This window comes from Toxorhynchites rutilus, chromosome 2, assembly GCF_029784135.1.
Source record: "Toxorhynchites rutilus septentrionalis strain SRP chromosome 2, ASM2978413v1, whole genome shotgun sequence".
In the NCBI taxonomy this organism is placed as follows: domain Eukaryota; kingdom Metazoa; phylum Arthropoda; class Insecta; order Diptera; family Culicidae; genus Toxorhynchites; species Toxorhynchites rutilus.
In genome coordinates, this window is record NC_073745.1 from 249845165 (window position 1) to 249866073 (window position 20909).

Below are 20909 nucleotides of genomic sequence, written 5' to 3' on the forward strand. Positions count from 1 at the left end.
CATCATCAAAATGTCGTATTTTTTATAATAATGATGTCTAAATATTGAGATGAAATATTATGCCACCAGAGAGCAGCTCCACCGCAAATGACGATTTTTTTCATTAATTTTATTTCTGTGTTTGTTTTGGTCCAAATTTTGCAGATGCATTCTTTATGACAATTTGCATAATCGGTTTGCCATTTTGACTCACTAAGTAAGTCATTTTGACCTACTTTTGAGAAGAGTCTATGCAAATATTGCTTGAAAATTTTCAGAAAAATAAAACTCAGAAACAGTTGGTCCAATTGATTTGGAGTTTTTTTTTTGCAATTAGGTTATATTTATTGAATACTGCAGCGGACAACTAACAAAGTTTATTACGCAGTGCACCAAAATGGAGAAATAAATAACAAAAAAAATGATACTGTTTGAAATGTTTCTTATAATTGTTTTTAGAAAAGATTTTATGAAAGTACGCATAATTTTCAGTCAAAAAAATTGCTAAACGCTACCGTTTCTGAGATACATTTTCAAGTCGTTTTCGAATTGTTTTTTTCGGCTTTTTTCAACCCAGAAGTAAATTCCCCCGAATGAGTGAATGATTTTCGGCAGCAATGCTCAAATTAATTATGTGATGTGGTTCGTTTTCATGGTTGTGTAAAAAGTATGCATTATAGAAATCTCTTCATTTTTCTTTATTTTTCGAGAAGAATTTTCTCAAAAAATAATCTTCAAATCTCGCGTAACTTTTGAAAAGGTCTTAAGTAATAAATGTAAACAAATCGAGTTAATGGATGCACACCATTAGTTCTGAATCATTGAATGCATTGCGAAAACAATCGTTTAAGTATCTATCCTTTTCATCTTTTTATCAACGATACAAAAAATGTCTAATGTACAGATTCGAATTTCAAGCACTCAATTATTACTTCGGACGCCACTTTTCTCTGACGCTCGATACGTCCGAAGAAACAAAGCAATCAAAACAACACGAAGTTGCACTTCTAACATTTTGAGTTTTTTGTTACTTTCGGATGTAGATACCGTTTTTAGAGCAATTCAACGAGTGATAACAATAAAGATCTGCTTATAGCACGAAGTTCAAGTATTTGGATCGTTGTTCAGTAAATCTTTCAAATTTTCATCGTGCAACGTAATTTGTTCAATGTACAAAGCGGTCAGTGAAAACGTTCAATGTAACATTTTTCGCGGTTGGTCAAAATGTCCAATTTAACATTTTCCGCTCGGAGACTTCAATTTCAAACTAAAATCACATTACAACAGTTACGATTGGTTTTTCAGCGTTATTATTGGCTGCTAGTGGTAAAAGTAGTAATAAAGATCGATTCCTTTTGAAACAATTCGCCGAAGAATGTTTCGGTCTTCAACTTCGTTTTTCTCGAGTTGATGTGAATGTTACAAAGGACCTTTTCAAAAGTAACGCGAGAAATGTTTAAATTGTTTTGGATGTTGCAGTGCATAACAAATATTATATATTCGCATATAAATATTAAATCGATTTAAATATATTTCATAAATCAATTGCTTTTTGTTGGTGATTTTATTATTTTAAAAACATACAATATTCTTGTTCACCGTTTTTTTCATATTGATACACTTTGCAATAAGTAATATTTGTTATTCGCTGCAACATGCAAAACAATTCAAACATCCAAAGTTTAATTTCTAAAAAATTCGTCTCGACGAATTTCATGCCAACTCGCCTGGCCAGCATCATCTCAGATTGTTGTGGGTGTTAATACATTGGTTATTTAAGCAATTTCGCATACTAGAAATAATAAAAAGATAAGACTTTTTATTGATAACGTCCTAAATTAATTTCTTGGTTTTTCACAAAAATTTATAATTTAAAAACTATGATACCTACAAAATTTTGATCAAAGGATGAAATGTAGGAAAGTGTTTAAATTTTAATAAAAAATACTAAATTTTCTTCTTTCTGTTAAAAACGTTGTTTTTCTTAAAATTCTCAAAAAAAATATGTATAGCCCTTACAATTTCTAACAAGTCACTCATAAAAGATGGGCACCTTACAGTGAAATAGTTTTTCTAACAACAACTTTTTCATGTTATTTTTAATTTATTTTTTATTTTTTTTAAACTAACTCTAGTTTTGTTTAAACACTTAATATAGCGATATATTGCATTCGAAAATGTTTTCTAAATTCTCTCATGTTCTTGACATGTTTCTAAATAGAAAGTAGATACATTAAAATTCACAAAAAATTATGTGAATAGCCCTTGAAATTTCCAACAAGTCGTCCATACATGGAAAGATGGGCTCTTTTACGGGGAAAAAGTTTTTCTAAGAACAGCTTCTTCATGTTTTCTTTGAAAAATTTACAACTAATCCTAACTAATTTGTTTTAAAGTCAATATAACAAAATAGTGTATTCAACATAGTTTTGGATCATATTAAAATATGAACTTTCGTCCAAGACATAAACTTTCTATATTTTTTAGTTTCTGGAATATAAGGCATTTTTGTATGGAGACTCATGAAAAAATAATGTTTTACTCGTAACATTTTTGTGTGTAAATGTTACGTGTTACGAGTAAAACATTGTTTTTTTTTCAGGAGATGAAAGTTCATATTTTAATAAGATCTAGAACATTGTTGCGTACATTATATCACTATCTTGACTTTAAACAACATTACGATTAGTTGTAACTTTTTCAAAGAAAACATGAAAAAGTTGTTGTTAAAAAAACTTTTTCCCTGTAATGGTGCCCATCCTCCGATGTATGGACGAATTGCTGGAAATTGTAAGGGCTATTCACATTTTTTTTTTCAAAAAAACACCTCAAAAAAATATCATGCCCAGCATTATACAGAACTACTAAAATTGTAAATATTGGATAAAATTATCCTTTGAAGTCCTGCCAGAGGAGTCACTGACTGATTTGACGATTAAAAAAAATTTCCATTCGAATTTCAATATTTTCGAAATAATCTCTTATTTACACTGAGTGGGGGTGAGAATGGGACAAGCACAAAATTAAATTCCATTCCAAACCGATATAGTGATTGTCAGATTTCCATGAATATTGGTAGTTTTATTCCTCATCGTAAAATATTAGACCAGTATTTATTTTTGTTTCATCAGGGTGGCCATTTCCATTTTATGGTGGTCCAAAAAATCAACATTTCCCTATTTTTTCCAAAAATGACCTTTTTGAATAATTCATAACGTTTGAACTACGGGACCGATTTAGATGATCGATAAATCAAATTAAAGCCAATGAGCTAATTTCGTTCAAAATATATTGCACTTGAAAAAAACCAGATTTTGTTTTCATAATTATTTATTGTAATTGTTTTCCATAAGTTACATGGTTTCGGAACTAAGGTCACCATATTTTTTATATACAGAGAGGTGGTTTTTTCGTTTTCGAGTGATTTTGCAAAGTTAACATGTTTTCAGTTTTTGTTCAATATTCCTATGCGACTGGACAACATCTATGCGACTAGAATCCAATGTTTATGCATATGTGGTATTTCATGTGGCTTAAAATTGGTATATCGATCATCTAAATTGACCCGGTAGTTTAAAAGTTATGATTTTAAAAAAAATCATTTTTGAAGGAAAAATGGAAAAATGATTTTTCGGACCATCGGATTTTGAAAAATTATAACTCAATAACACAAAATAAAGCATCTCTGAATTTTGGATATGTTATCTAAAAATGTCTTAGCTTTCAAGAAAAAATGCAAAAAACATAGCGCCCTTGGTCCCGAGACAATGTAAACTATAAAAAAAAATACAATCAATAATTACAAGACCAAAATCCAAAATTTCTGTAAGTATAATATTTTTCGGAAATATTTTTGGCTTTTATTTAATATTCGATCAAATGATCGGTGCAATATATATTATTATAGTTATTAGTTTTTAAAAAAAAGTAATTCTTGGTAAAATAGATAAAATGATCTTTCGGACCACCTCAAAAATGGAAATGGTCACCTATTTAATTTAATATGTAGATCATCCGAATCGGTACAGTAGTTCAAAGGTTATGAATTAAAAAGTCATTTTTTAAAATGAAATGGGAAAAAATTATTTCTTGGGCAACCCTAAAATGGAAATGATCACCCTAATGATGAAAATACGAGTCTAATAATAATAATGAAGGTCACGCCTCATTCCCCTACATAGGTTTGAGTTGGTCGATTATCTAGTTGATAATTAATTAATACATAACCAGTTTTACAAATAAAAACGAACTGATTTAATTTGCAGATATGAAATCACCTCTTTGTGATATCAGTATTTCACATAGCTTCGTCTATTCAAAAGTTTCTTCGGACATGTTTGTAAGTCACAAGTCACAGCAAATCTTTCAGTTCAGTCAAATCTCAAGACCTTTGTTTTGCGATTAAAAACAAAACTACTACTTTTCACGAAAATCTGAGATTCACTATATCGGTTTGACATGGAATGGCTTTATATACACATTTCCATCGCACTTCTAGATGGATTGACACTATTTTCGTAACTCAAATAATAATATAATTATTCAAGATACCTACATGTTGTTAAATTATCTTGAAATTATTGAGAATTAATTTCTAAACATAATTCTTTATAGAATGTGATATTCACTACTTTGACCCATTGTCACCCCCTCTAAGGAATGAGATTGGGTCAACTTTCATTCAATCGTAGTTCAGTGAAAAAATAATATTATGCAACAATTCCTTGAACACTTACGAGTGTTCATCATTAGAGAACATCTCTACGTGATCATAATTGTGTTTACTCTAATTTACGATAGTTCGAGTTCTAATCTTTTGTAAGAACAATTTTTGGCCCTTTTCAAAAAGTAGTCTTTTTTTTTTGAATATTTCTAGTATGCAGTTGTTCAAAAGTTCCATGTCTTTACACCCACAATGTTTACCTGCTATCTGAGATGGTGCTACCAACTCCTAAGACGAGTTGGCATGAAATTCGTCACCTTCTCCGTATAACTCCAATAACAACCTAAAATATAACGGAAGACACCAAATCAATCGGACCAACCGTTTCTGAGTTATATTTTTTTAGAGTTTTCAAGAAATTTTTGTTTTGGGCCCTTCTCAAAAGTTAGGCTAGAGTCAAAATGGAAAACCGATGATGCAAATTGTCATTTTTGGTCATAAAGAATGCGTCTGCAACATTTGAGTCAAATCAAAAAATACCAAATAAGTCGACCTTCGAATTCGAATAGAATCGCTTAAGACATTTTCATCAGAATTGAATAAAAAGTGACAGAAATAAAGTAAATTAACTGCCTGTTGGATAATGTGTGGGTCCTTTTTTTGGATTTATACTTATATGCAAAAAATCTGTTTCTGTTCCTAGAAAAGTGGGTTGTTTTTAATGAGTAGCCTTCCTTTTTTAAAAGCAATGCAAGTTCAGAACATTTTGGCATTGAGAGGTTTTATCCAAAACGGACTGAAATATTCGGAATCTTACCAGAATAATTTGAAACGTTTTCGGTGCAGAAAACATGAAACATTTTTAATTCAATGATTTTTTTATTCTCCACATGCATCTAAAGAATGGACCATTGCGTCTCGATCTGACATTGAACTCTAACCAAGTTCAGTTCATAAAATATTATGCTTAGAATTGGTACTCCGCAAAAGCAACACAGAACCAAAGGTGGAAAAATCTGCTTCGCTGATCAGCTACCAGCATTATTATCGAGTGTACTACATTCGAAGATTCCTCCAACCCGGACCCGGTTTCACAAAGCAATACAAATTGTATTTCTCTCTCAAATGATTTGAATAGTGTGATAATTCAAACTGTAAAAAATACAAATTCAACAGAATTAAGTAGAGACTCCCCTCGCTGATATTTATAACATATTGCTTATTTTTTGCTTTTTGTGCCAATTCAATGATTGTATGAGCCGACAAAAAAACCTGAAACATATATACTGTTAGCGGTAACTCTACGAATTTTGTAACAACCATAACATCATAAATGAACTCAGCAACTCAGTACAAAAGCGATCTAGACTGGAATAAGCGCGAGCTGTCTGTTTGAACTCGAAACTCTACTCTAAATTAATCTACTTCGTCGCAAAGATGGTACAGCTGCTGGTTCGCACTGTGAGTTTGAAAATGGAGCATAATCTACTATGGTGGCCGGTGGTTCTCCTACTGCGGTAGTTTGCCTCCTGGGGTCACTTTGTGGTCGGTTCCAGAATCGCCGGTTATGGAAATGATTAATTGATTTGTTGCAATGATATGAATTCATTTTTTTTTATCGTTCCGCTGAGAACGCTCTTAACCCGCTTTTAACAAGTAGTGTTGATAAACGAAGTTAGATTACATAACATCCAATGCACATACATCTATGAATCGTTCAAGAAAGAGTCGAGTACACCGATAAACGAGGAAAATAAACTTAAGTACAGTAGTAGTAGGTGGTAGGATCGGGCAGCGAGTACGAATGGCTAAAATGAAGTGAGAACGGCACTGGAGCGTAATGGATTTTACAGCGCCGTTGGTAAAAATGTTGACGAAAACATCTAAATCTAGAATGTAAGCTCGCAGAAGGGGGTGGCGGTGGTTCAGTGCTCGTTCGATTTTCCACCCTTATCGGAATGCGAAAACTTCTGCTACCATATGTGAACGGAATGAAGAAATAGATACGGACACGCTGGCACTACTATTGAATTGAGATTTGATATTATTTACAAGTTTCGTTGCACGTTTCATGTTTTGTAAATTTTGTCGCTAGAAAGCGCTGGTGATTTTTTGTACATGTGCTCAAATGCTGCTATAATGTAGAAAATGTCGCATTGATAATTGATAGTTCGAGATACTTTCTATTCACTCAATAAATTATATATATATATATATATATATATATATATATATATATATATATATATATATATATATATATATATATATATATATATATATACAGTATGCAGAATACGATTCGCAGTTAATGTTAAACATTCGACTTAGTTGATTGCACAGTGTTCATTTGAATGAGGATAGAAAATCCCATAATTTAAAAGAAATACTAGAACTGCATTTCTATCGCTGAATAGTAAAATTTCTGATCGATTCTGAATATTATTTGATGTAATAGATCAGAAAACTTGCCCTCGTTTTAGTGTTTTTTTTCCAAAAGTGTAAAACTTGATGCTTGCCTTTGTTAAAAAAAAAATTAAAAAAATAAATTCTATCCAAAAAAATGATTCTACAAATAATAGAAATTCCCTCAAAAGAAATTATTCTAAGATTAACCAACCATACTCGAGACGTATATTTTCGACGACGTAGGACTACGTCTTTCATTAGGGGGCCAAATCAGAAAATAGATCACGTTTTTATGAAATAAAGTCAACGTTAATAATTATTTTGCCGTAAACGGAGATTGACGATTTGCATACCAATAGAATCGTCAATTTTGTTTGATATGCTATACACTCTAATCCTTTAGTCTGAAAATGGTTTAATTTGATGAAAACTAGAAGCATTCCCATTTTCCCATACATTTGTTCTGTCCATTTGTGGGCTCACCTAACCGTGCTGTGAAAAAACGGGTGACTTATGCAGCCGCGAGAATAGAAAAAAAAAACCAAAAAAGAGAATATTTTCGACGTGAACCTTGCACAGTAAGTATGCTGCGTACTTACTTTTGAGGGCGGCCCGATAAGTACTCAGCCTTATCGCCCGATGGTGTTGTTGAAGCGGGCTTGTCCGCGGATTTAGAAAAAAATGTAAAAAATGGAAATTCCGCCGTCGCCACAGCCAAATTGGACGAAATGCACTACGATCTGCTGCCCCATTCACCGTATTCTCCAGATTTGGCCCCGTGCGACTTTTTTTTGTTTCCAAACTTGAAAAAGTCACTCGCCGGGCAGAAATTTGAGTCAAATGAGGAGGTCATCGCCGCCACGGAGGCCTACTTTGCAGACCTCGATAAACCGTATTGTTCAGATAGATTAAAGAAGTTGGAGCATCGCTGGGACTAAAAGGGGCATAAAGACCATGTTGAGAAATAAATCGACACTTTTCCAATATTTCTGTTTTTTTGTAGGCTAAGTACATATCGGACTGCCCTCATATAAATATTGCATCTCCTCAGAGAAAAAAATCCGTTTTCCGTTTGGTGGTCATCGAAGCAGCATCGTTGCCGGCGAGAGTCGAGCGAAAAATAATTGTCTTTCTCGTTCTAGGGATAGTGGGGGCAAATTGGTCACCTGCTTGTTTGATAGTATAACTATTGACTATTTACCCCGTATTGATAGTCACCTTATGTTTGAAGAATTTAATGACTTTCGAGCCACCCTGTATTTCAGTAGTACTATCACATGTTAAAATATAAATAAAAACAGAAATTGCTCTCACGACAGCCATTCGGCCGTAGTTCTGTGCGCATGGTATCTAAGGAATTTCTCGTGAAATTTAGTTTATTCAATCTGATATATTGGACGATTTGTTAGTTTAGACAACTGTTCTCATATTCTAGGAGAGGTTAACACATATTTTGTTCAATCTCAGCGATTAATTAGCATAGAAATTACTTTGATTTTTGAGGGCAAAGTGGACATAGGTGCATAACGACTTACAATGTTCTGTTCACTAAAGCTAATATACCTCATCACATTCTGCTCTTGAAAAGGTTCCTTTTGTGGCTTTGATCCTGGAAAAAAATGCCACTCCAACTAAATCAAGCCTCATTATGCGGAACGTTATGTGTTTCTTTGAACGTTTTTGTATGCATGAGAATGTTTGAATTGGGACTCTAGGTGAATAGACCAAGCTTATTTCATACACTACTATATCGAATATGATTTGAACAAATTAGGACGAAGTGACCACTTTGCCCCCACTAGGTGACCACTTTACCTCCAAGCAAAAAAAAAAAGATCGATTTTTCCCCTTTTTTTCTATTGATGAAAAATGTACTATTTTGAATTTTTATAGTGAAAACCGTATGCTATCCTGAACAACAATGAGTTGAACTATAATATTCTAAGAAAAACGGAAATTGTAGCTGTATGTGGACGCTGGAGATGGGCATATTCCTTAGAGTTACCACTATGCCCCCACTTCCCCTACTCATTTTGTGACATCTTCGTTTACCCTCGGGCTGCGGATGCGAGCGAATATTTTACTCGCTATGCAGCTGACATTGCAATCAACACATCGAGCAGAGCCGTAGCAAAGCAGGCGTAGTCATAATGTTTTTCGGCACATTATGTAGGGAAAATCAAGCTGGGCCATCATCGCCGGCTCACAAGGAAAATAATTCTTCTGATGGAATGCAATGGTGATTTAGTTTCGCGTTCCAGTCGCAAAACTGTTTTCTTCTAGAATTGCTTCTACAAAGTCAGGGATAATGATCTACCCTTTTCATGCTCCCCGAACCTTTCTATTGAAATTTCGACGCATTTATAAATAATATTCGAAATGATAAACAAGCAAATTAAATAAGCGTAGTCCTACGTTCAAGCGGTCGTGTCTTGGATACAATCCCTATAATTTTTGTTATATCTCGCGAACGGTTAGTCACGAAATAATAATTTCCATTGTTTTACAGTACAAAATAAACGCTTTATTTCATATATAACACAATTTAATTCTAGTAAATAACATCGAAAATAATAATAAAATGAACTTTGAAAATGAACGTAATAAACTAATCGTCTCGTGGACGGACCGATCCCGACGTGTAGATAGTGCACTGTCGGTAGATCAACGTGTCAGCGATGTCCAGCTCAGCATCCAGTCATATCGTCCTCGACCATCTCATTCTCGTGCATCCGCTCGCTCTCACTCGCATTCGGGATGAACATAAACCTTCATATGAGTGTGGGATGGAAGACGTCGAGACGTGGATGGTGACAGTCGTTTCGATCGATGAGTGATATTACGGGCTATTGGCATTTTATATACAATCATCCTGCCTTCCCCAGAGATAACCATTTCTGGACGTTGCTGCTGAAGTACGACGCTGCTCTACCGGACTTGGATTTGTCGCTGTTGTTCATGATAGGGTTGGTTGATCTCGGATCCATTTTTTAGCAGATCGATCTTTTCCATTTCGATTTTCGATTTTTTGGATCGATCTTTTGCACTCGAGAAAATCGAGAAAATCATTTTTTTTTTGTTACGATTTTTTCGATCTAACAAACTTTTGTAGATTTGTTTTTCAGTATACAATGATTTCAATCTCACCCAATTTTCATTTTTTTTAATGCTAATGTTAACATTTGGATCGCTTCTTCTACGATATACTTCAATACAAATACTGACGGACATCGGTAGCTACTTAGGGATGTACTGTGAACATTGGCTCATAGGATCACTGAACTAGATGTTGACATCAATTCCAGGCGAAAGGTTGTGTTTTAGAAATGGCGCCAAAAGCAAGAATCGGCTTCGACCAATCTTCAGAATGTAACGCGGTGCTGATGTGTAACAATTTTTTGTACTCATGAGAGCTCTCACTCCTTGTATATACATACGCTCTGGCGAATGAGCAGGCTCCGAAACACAGATCAAATGTTTTGTTGTCAGCACAGTGTTTTGCGCCTGTTTTATAACGCGCTTGAATCTGGTTTGCTATCTCTGTTGAGTTATTTTTTCTTCACACAAGCGTATACGGTTGGTATGGTGGCGCACTGTTGTTTTTATGCTTTGCTCAGAACGAGCGAAGACAAAACGGACGATAAAATTTGATGTGTGTGTATATAGGATAAGACGCGCATCACACAAGTGAGAAGCGATGTTTAGTAGCTGAATTCTGCGCTGTGTTTATTCGGCGCTATCGTGTTAATGAATTTTTTACACTTCGTACTAAGAGAGAATACGTGCATGTCATGAAAGCACACTGATGAAAATTAAACGCAAGCGCAGCGCAGCGTATGTTTTCTGAAGACTGGCGTTGACTACATGACAGACGTATGGCACGTTTGGCTTTTATGGGATCGTCAGCTGAGTTCTCAGCAGATACCATTTGTTGATTTCCTAATAATACTTTTTAGATTAATTTATTCAACAAAACGAATATCCAGGAAATGTTTTTTTAGTCTTTAATTTTTTTTGTGGCATGAAGGCCACAGGAACAAAAGGAACAAAAACAGAAGAACAAAACAAAATTAATTTATATGATATTTGAATTCCCTGTTTAAAGAAAAGACGACACTCCTATAGAATAAGCAGATAAATTGGAAATTTTTTTTTGATTTTTCAAATATCGATTCTTTGGTACCAATTCAATCAGTGGATCGATTCCTACGCCGTTTGGAAAATCGATTCGACAAGATCGATATTTTTATGAAGATCGCCCAATTCATGCGATGCTCCTAGATTTCGTCGTCGATGTCCGCTTCGGTTAGATGGTTGAAGATTAAATGCAAAAAATTAGAACCCGGTAGTTCCGGAGGAAACTGTCAACATATTGAACAGGGCTTGAACCCGAGGATATTGAGCCTTGTAACTTTAATTTCTCTGTTGACTTTCACGAACTAATTGCTGTTGACAGTTTTGCTGTCGTTGAAGGTATCTCCGGTGGATGAGAAGACAGGAAGAAGATACAGTTCGCAAATGGACGAATGATGAACCCGCGAGCTGTTTGCAGCGTCACAACCCGGACAACGCCATTCTTGCCATCCTTTTCAGGACTGGCTGTTCGATTTCCAACCGTTTCCATTCGTCGGGGAAGCATTGTTGCTACAGTAATCGGATGAGCGCATGTTCGGCAGTCTTGAGTTGAATTGAGGTTGTGAGGAAGCTGAATTTCCGAATTTTCGTTGGTATTCGTAGGAACGAAAAAAGCGACGAAAGTAGGCAGTGATTCGTATAATCTTTGAGTAGCTGGAGAAATGTCCGTTAACAGGCCAGTGCTCCTTTTCCTGCTGCAGCAATATTGGACCTTTCCACCAGAATTGGTAGTGCTGCGTCACGTGCTGGATCTTAGACACCATGTCAGCAACAAATGTTGTCAAAGTAGATGGAGTTGCTTTGAGCCAATTGAAGACTGTCGTGGATTCAGTCCGAAAAATAGTTGGGAACGTGATCTAAAGAGAAGCGACGATTCGCTGATACAATTCAGCAGGGAGTACAGCACCACACAGAGGAGCAATTCAGGACTTTGACGTTAGAAGTGTGGTTTCGATTTGTCCACTGTTGCGGACGGTCCTCAAGTAGGCGCAGGTACTGTATCTGATGTCCGAGGCATCCGAGAACGGATATAGCGAAATCTCGATAGATTTGGGAGAAGAACGTAGCGATCGATACTCAATTCGTTCAACGCAGGTAGATTGGAGTGGTAGTTGATCCATTGATCCCGTAGACTGGATGGATGGAACCCAAATCGTTCCGCTCTAGTCCCGGAGCATCCAGAGTGTTCCTCTCCCAGCGTCCTCTACTACAATTACCACAGCAGTGGCTAGAAGAACCATGCATCTCGCGGACAGTTTTGAGTTACAGCTGCTCAAGCCGGAGTGTGCAGCATCCAAAGCAACTTCCGGCGCATGCACCGATGAGGATGATCGTTGTTGATCTTGAGAGGTGGTACTGGCGGTGGGACAGTTTGCACTTCGGTTGTGATTCTTTGAAGCTGCTACAGCGTTTGATGGCCTTCGAGTGTTCGTTGTATTAGTGCACAGTTGAGTATGATGACGAGTCTTGCACTTCCAGCAGCAATTTTCCGAAGGACATTTACGTGCCATGTAACCCTTTTCGGAGACAGCCCAAACACAGCTCAACACGTTTTCGTTGTACACGAACAACAACATTTATTCAAAACACAACATTACGATAATCAATTCATTCAGTGAGATTCATGGAATTAGAGTTTACATCCTGAAAATAACAATTCATCATATTACAACTTAAAACTTGATCTAAGGGAATTGATTTCAAGAAAGTCAATTTTTGATTAATGATTACAAATTGTATCAACATCATCATAATCAACGACATACAGAGGTCATTAGAGGCACTTGTTAAACGATTAATCAATTAATCAACGTTTTCCTATAAAATATAATTAAAAATTTGAATTATCCATTATAAACAAGTCATCTAAGCGATTAGTATCACGCTCTTAATTATATCAAAGACAGTAGTAAAATCGTATATGCATACGTGTGTTTGCCCAAAAAGTGATGGAATCTATTTATAAACAAATAGGTACAATACTTAAGAGTGTTTTAAATATAAACACAAATGACAAACAATTGAGGAGTACAGATCCCTTCAAGGGAAACAGCACCACAAAACAAACTTTGTAGGTGTAGATACGATGGCCCTATAAATTGACTACTTCTAGGAGGCACAACTTCACCAGCCCAACGGGTAGATAGAAAATTGCTTGTTGTATGGATTTCACAAATCGTTTTCCATTCTTCACTCGCAAGCTCGTTATAGTCTATTCTGTTGAAAACACAAGTGTCCCGGAAAATGAATGCTTGCTACACGGATACGATTGTGGCGGGATACTTCCCACCCAGTCAGCCGGGGTTGGATTTTGTGCCACGGGCACTTTTCCCAAATCGGGTAGAACTCTGGAATCGTGAAAAATTGCATTCCTCACAGTGCTCCGTTCCGTTGAGCGTTTTTGCTCAAAACTATTATTAAATGGCCGTGTCAGACTGGACGTATAAATGTGAACAACTATGCACAACAAGCTCTCTCTCTCTCTCTCGCACTAGAAACAGGATATTTGATACACGTACGCCGGTTAAGCACAATCGCAAACACCCATAACCACCCATCATCCCGGGTGCCGGACGACGCTCGAAATGTTATTCAGCAGTTTGTTGTTTATGTAAATTAAGGCGTAACAAGGTTTCCACTGCTATTATCACTCGAAATGGGGTTCGGGCGGGAGAGTAAGTTTCCCGCTTCATTTGTTCGGTTCCGGCGAAGTGTGTGTCCCGGGTCTCGGGTGGGGGATGTTTGCATGGATCGTTAGCCACTGATTTTACGATGGGGAAATGGGAGTGTGAAAACAATTGCTTGCCAGCTGCAATACATTTCATCGCCAAACGCGGTTTTGATGCATTCGGTAACGATTTCCTGAATGGTCGAATTTGGATTATGGCCTTTGTTCGGTTGATAGCTTCCATTTGATTGGGTTGTATCTTAGATAAGTTGTTGTGGGATGTGGGTTATAACTCGATCTAGTATCATCTTATCGACTGACTTATGGCGGTACTTTTCTGAGGCTGTCAATATATTAATACTCATCACATTTTTATTATTTCAGAGTTTGCTTAATTTTGCTATAGTATTTAAATCCGAGAATGTTGTTTCCCATGGGCCATGGCATACATATAATGGCGGGGCTTCGGGTTCGATTCCCTTTCGTTCTTGAATATTAAAAAGTAATAATCAAATATACAATAAATACATATGTTTAAAGAGCAAACAATGTTCTTGTATAGTACTATGGAGTGTAATATTTGAACTAAATCCACTAAATCAAATCAAATTCATTTATGCAATAAATAATCAATGAATAAATTCAATACAATTGTTTGAATAACATATACGTAAATAATAATGAAATATTTAGGTTCAATACTATATCTGAATTATGTCCGTACCGTACCCATCACTACTCTTCTTTTCGTATCATCATCTGCAATGGAATACTTCCCATGATTATTACGTCTGGTACGAATTGATTCGATCACGTCGTGAATGCTGGTAGCTTATCAGCAATTCCAAATGAAATCGTCCTAAAAATGCAGGTTTTAAAAACTTGTATTTTTGATTCCAATGAAAGTGTGTATTCCGTTTGGGTTGGAGGAAATATGAGTTTTTCACAGCAATTGGGAATTTTTAAACTCAAGCGTAACTTTTGAAAAGGGCGTATCGATTTTAGTAAGAGAAATCTTGGATAATTTATATCTAAAAAACTAATAGTCGTACCGAAATGGTGTCTTAGAAAGAGTTATAGAGTATTGATGGTTGAATATGAAAAAAATATACACTGATTCGAATTTTTAGGAATTTTCGACACTTCGAATTTTTGTATGTTAACAATCATTTTTAGCCACAAATTATGAATCCTGATGTGATTTAAAACAAAAAAGGGTATCATCAATCCCCTTATAAATATAGCCATTCTCGAAATATTAAAAAAAATATTTCCAATTTATTGTCTTTTTTATGGTAAATAATCCCTTTTAATATGTTTGTCGTGTTATACCGTCATGTTCATGAAATTTTATGAATTTGCTTATAATTTCCAACAGCTTTTCTAAATACATCATCATGGTTCAATTTTTGACTCAAGCGTAACTTTTGAAAAGGGCGTATCGATTTGAGTAAGAGAAATCTTTGATAATTTATATCTCAAAAAATATGAGTCATACCGAAATAGTGTGTTAGAAAGAGTTATAGAGTATTGTTGGCTTAAAAAAAATTTAAAAAAAAATTAGTACTCTTTTTTTTATTTACAGAATAAAATTTTTATTTGCGATATCAAAAAATATTTATTTTTTTATATTTTTTCCATTTTTTTCTTATAAAATAGAAGTCATGTAGAAAATTTAAAAAATGGGCTCAAGATGGTAAAACTATTTTTGACGAACCTTGTGGAACATCGAATTTTTAGGAATTTTCGAAACTTCGAGTTTTTGTATGTTAGTAGTCAATTTTAATCACAAATTATGAATCCTGATGTTATTTAAAACAAAAAAGGTTATTATCAATCTTCTTCTAAATGTAGTCATTCTCGAGATATTTAAAAAAATATTTGTAATTTATTGTTTTTTTAATAGTAAATAAGCCCTCTAAATATGTTTGTCGTGTTATACCATCATGTTCATGAGATTTTATGAATTTGCTTATAATTTCCAACAACTTTTCCAAATACATCGTTATGGTAAAGACATATGTTTAGGAGTTACGTTACGAAACATTCGAGGACATGTGGGTTAATACAAAACGTAGCTAAACTAAAAAATCTTTTTTATCTTAATACAAACTTCAATCAATCAAAAAAATTGTTGGGAATTATAAGAAAATTCATAAAATTTCTTGAAATGAAAAAAAGGATATAAAAAAATACATATTTTTGATATCGCAAATTAAAATTTTATTTTGTAAATAAAAAAGAGAGTACTAATTTTTCTTCTCAGTGTATATTTTTTTCAAATTAAGCCAACAATACTCTATAACTCTTTCTAACACACTATTTCGGACCGACTCATATTTTTTAGACATAAATTATCAAAGATTTCTCTTACTCAAATCGATACGCCCTTTTCAAAAGTTACGCTTGAGTCAAAAAATGAACCATGATGATGTATTTGGAAAAGTTGTTGGAAATTATAAGCAAATTCATAAAATTTCATGAACATGACGGTATAACACGACATACATATTAAAAAGGATTATTTACTATAAAAAAGACAATAAATTGGAAATATTTTTTTAATATTTCGAGAATGGCTACATTTAGAAGGAGATTGATAAGAACCTTTTTTGTTTTAAATCCCATCAGGATTCATAATTTGTGACTAAAAATGATTGTTAACATACAAAAATTCGAAGTTTCGAAAATTCCTAAAAATTCGATGTTCCACAAAGCTCGTCAAAAATAGTTTTACCACCTTGGGCTCATTTTTTAAATTTTCTGTATGACTTCTATTTTGTATGAAAAAAATTAAAAAAAATTAAAAAATATGTATTTTGGATATTGCAAATTGAATTTTTATTTTGTAAATAAAAAAAAGAGTACTAATTTTTTTTCTAAGTGTACATTTTTTCATATTCAACAACAATACTCTATAACTCTTTCTAAGACACTATTTCGGTACGACTATTAGTTTTTGAGATATAAATTATGAAATATTTCTCTTACTCAAATCGATACGCCCTTTTCAAAAGTTACGCTTGAGTCAAAAAATTCCCAATTGCTGTGGAAAACTCATATTTCCTTTAACTCAAATGGAATACACACTTTCATTCGAATCAAAAATACTCATATTTTGTCATTTGTCGATTTCATTTATCGATTGATTGTATACAGAGTTGGGGGTCACCGTGTTAGTAATGATACTTCAATGGTGCTTCAGATAAATATAGATAAATATTAATATAAATATAGATAAATATTCAGATAAATATAGAAAGAATGATACCGTGTGCAATCAACTGTCGAATTGTCGTACGAGTGAAACATATTTCATCATCGACTTTTGTACTTGTTTTTTTTTTTCTGTAATTTTAAATGTGACAAACTGGAGTGTCATCGTGATTCTGCATCGTTTCTCTTATTTTTCATACTTTACAAGTTCACCCATTCCCAGGCGAAACTACAGTTCATAGAAAGCGAGCGATGTCAAATGACCCAAATGTACATGAACCAAAGGTGAATTCAACTACGGTGCCAACGCTAGTATTTTTGCCATTGATTACAAAACATTTGCCGCTAACTCAAACTGTCAAACCGAACCGTTCAGTTTTTGAGAGAAAGAATATACACGTCTACTGCTGTTGCTGATAAGTGTGTGTGAATCTCCGATAAAAATTTACAACCGCAAAACATGAACAAAAAACAAAACACTGATAATTGATTTTACGGTTTTAATTTACTAGAAGCAACGCTAACTCTACCTGTATCTGAAAATCCCATTATAGATTTGGCTAATTTGAGTAAAAGGTTCACCATTAATGTTCGGCTTGAATGCGTTATATATATGGGTATGAGCATAGGCTTAATGATTAATTACAGTTTATTTATTCGATCGATGGTTATCTCAGTACTGTATGATACCGTATTATTTATACGAACTTTATATAGGAATGTATTTCGGTGCCTTCATGACTATTTACAGAATCATATCGTGTAGCTTTTTCGCTAGAATCTCAGAGTTTACTCATATTCGTCAGATTTCATCTTCTAAATATTCTAGAGCAACACGTCAAAAATAGTTTTTGCAAATAAGATTTACAACCAGAGATTTCATTTTTGTTACAATAAAGGGTGAACCAGAGCTCGTAGAATACCTCGCAGACGGCGATAGAATATAATTTTGTCGTGAACTCGCAACCATTAGTAAGATATTAGTCATATTTCAATAATATTTTTTACTCTCAAGATTAGACGTACAATGCCCAAATATTATTTTCTCGTGTATAATATTTACAATCGGTACATTTTTTTTTCAAAAAAGGTGAACAAAACAAGAATTGGAAAAGAGCAGCTCAGAAATAAGTACAGAGAGGCTGAGAAATTGTGGTCTTCCTGAAGAGGCTGAGCATGGGAAGCAAGATTTTTGAAGAGGCTTGCAATACACGGCAATAGGTCAAAGATCAGCGATGGAGGTAATATCAATATAGGTTATACAGGTCAACCTGTTCTTCTACGAGAGATAGGGACCACACAGAAAAAATCACATGAAAAAATCGTACAAACTTTACCAACAGCTTTGAAAAATAGTTTTCAATACAAAATTTGAAGAAAGAAACGGTGGTGGATAGGGACCGCATAGAAAAAAAATCCCAATAAAATAAATCGAATTCTGACGATTCCGATTTAGATCCCCGGATGATTTACATTTGTTTTTCTGTTTTAATTTTGAAACATGTTGCCTTTTCGTTGTGCGTGGCTGTGCTGATCTGACGATGAAAATTAAAAAAAGTGCATCTTATAATGGTGTATCGAGATTTTAAGTACTAAAAGTATTCTTGAAGTATTGATAATTTTTTTTGGGGGATTCAGAGATCCACTACTACTCTAATTCGTAGTTGAATTTGATTCTGCACCTTTTTAAGATATGTGCTATTTTTTTAAGAATTTGAACAGTGTTGCGCGGTATATATTTATACTATTTATATACTATATATTTTTAAATTTTGATTTTTTTCTTTAATTTTGAGACCCATTACAAGTTTAGTTTGTATTTAAATATGTATATTTATTTGTTTATGTATTTATTATATGTGTTGATATTGAAGATCTTTTTTTCAGAATATTTCGAGAACTGCGTGGAACGAAAATATCTAATAATTTTTTAATATTTTTTTAATTCCATTTTTTTTATTTTCCTGCATTTGTTAAATTTTCCTAAATTATATTATTGTATTGTATTCGTGTATTCCTAAAAAGAGTCCCAAATCTTATCACCAGCACTATGAAAAGTATTGTTGCAAATTACAAAATTAGATAATTTTTCCGAATCCCTATATGGTTCTCTATGAGAGCTATGGCTAAAAACGTAGTTTTTTTCACGACACTCTCAGTAGCTTGGAAAAGAAAGTATAGAAAAAAAATACTCATAGTGTATCATAGTATACTCATAGTATCTTACTATGATAAAATTACCATCGAAAAGTCAATTTTTTGGCATTTCGATTTTTTTTTATACGAAATTGGATAATTCTATAAATATATATATGTTGATATGTTTAGTCTTATGAATTTCCATTTACGGTTTTAGTAATCATCGATTTCATCAAAATAAAAAAAAATGCAAACGGTGAAAATTAGGAAAACATTTTAAAATAATTGATTTACTACCAGCTACTGGAACTTCTCCTCAGTCTTTTGGCAAAGATGGGAATCTTTGTTGGGACATGCTCATGCAGTCCTGGCCTGCCTACAAGTGGATACCCCCTATCAGTGACTTTTTTGGTCAGATTATGGAAAATAATTATGCATTATTTTTTTACAATTTTTGTTACATTCATCCGAGTTTAGATCTTATATGACATTTGGTATTTTAAATGATTTTCGTCAAACAATTTTTACGACTCTACTATCACAATTGGAAATATTCTATGTTTCGAGATTCGATTTCACAACTCTATGTTCACCAAATATGTAATACATTCTGTCAAATTTATATCGGGAATTCATGTTTTTAAAGAAATTACTTTATTTATCAACTAAATTTATACACTCGACAAAAAAATTAGAGGAACAGAGCGCGAAGTCGGATATTTTAAGTGATTTTTGACATGCTGTATCTTCGTGAAAAATCAACGCATATCGATGGGAGGCGCATCATTTTGAAGCTACAACTTTCAGGTATTAGAATATTTTTTGTACATATTCTAATCTTGGTAAGTGTTGGTGTAGTGGGCAACAAAAACGGGAAGAAATTTAAAATAGATTTTTCTTTGTTTTTTCAAGAATATTCTGGACAAACCCAATTTTTTGCCAACCAACTCAACAGCAAATCCAATTAACCTTATCAATCAGATTTTATTTGGTTCCAAGAACGTTCCTGTAGGACCTTCCCACACAGATATGTTTCAGTTTGAATGTAAAATTACCCCTTCGTCTTTGATGATGAACAATTCAATAAACAACCACCGCACCGCAAATCGAAAGGCAGTTTTGAAAACTCCAACAAATTCTGTACAAGGAAAATTTATTACTTTGACGAAACAAAAATCATTTAAATTTTTTGCATCGATTTCAAAAAAGTGGCAAAAACAGGATTTTTATAGTTCTGAAAATATCGCAGTTAGTTCTAATGTTTGCAGGCAAATTTTTAGCCTAGTGTATTCCCTAAACATCCGTGAACGTTTCATATTGATGCGTTAAGCCGTTTTTTCTAGCCGATTTTTCAAAGTTTGGAGTAAATTAGAGGAGCAGTCAATCACAAATCGTACCAGAAGTATAAAATCATACGCGACTCTCAGAATGAACGATTCGTAACTTCCGTCTTTATGAGTTTGTGGGTGTGGAGTACGTATATGTGTGGAAATGCGTATGAATATGTGTGAGTATCATCACTCCTTACAATATTTGTACATATAAACGCATGAAAACGAAAGTTATGAATCGTTCGTTCAGAGAGTAGCATAGGATTTTGTACTTCTGATACGATTGCAATTAAATGCTCCTCAAATTTACTCCAAACTTCGAAAAATCGGCTAGAAAAAACGACTGAACGTATCAATATGAAACGTTCCC

The 20909-nt window shown here is 33.9% G+C and overlaps 1 protein-coding gene across 2 annotated transcripts in view; it reads right to left on the reverse strand.

The window, feature by feature from the left end:
* The window catches only part of LOC129770687 (potassium voltage-gated channel protein Shal), a 455955-nt gene that overhangs the window by 15144 nt on the left and 419902 nt on the right, over positions 1-20909 (reverse strand). The window contains exon 10 of one of the 2 annotated variants that reach the window (XM_055773664.1): positions 17600-17629. The exons of the other annotated variant lie outside the window; for it this stretch is intronic. Within the exon in view, the coding sequence (XP_055629639.1) occupies positions 17618-17629 (12 nt within the window). The 3' untranslated portion in view covers positions 17600-17617. The remainder of the gene's footprint in view (positions 1-17599; positions 17630-20909) is intronic. 2 annotated transcript variants of the gene reach the window in all.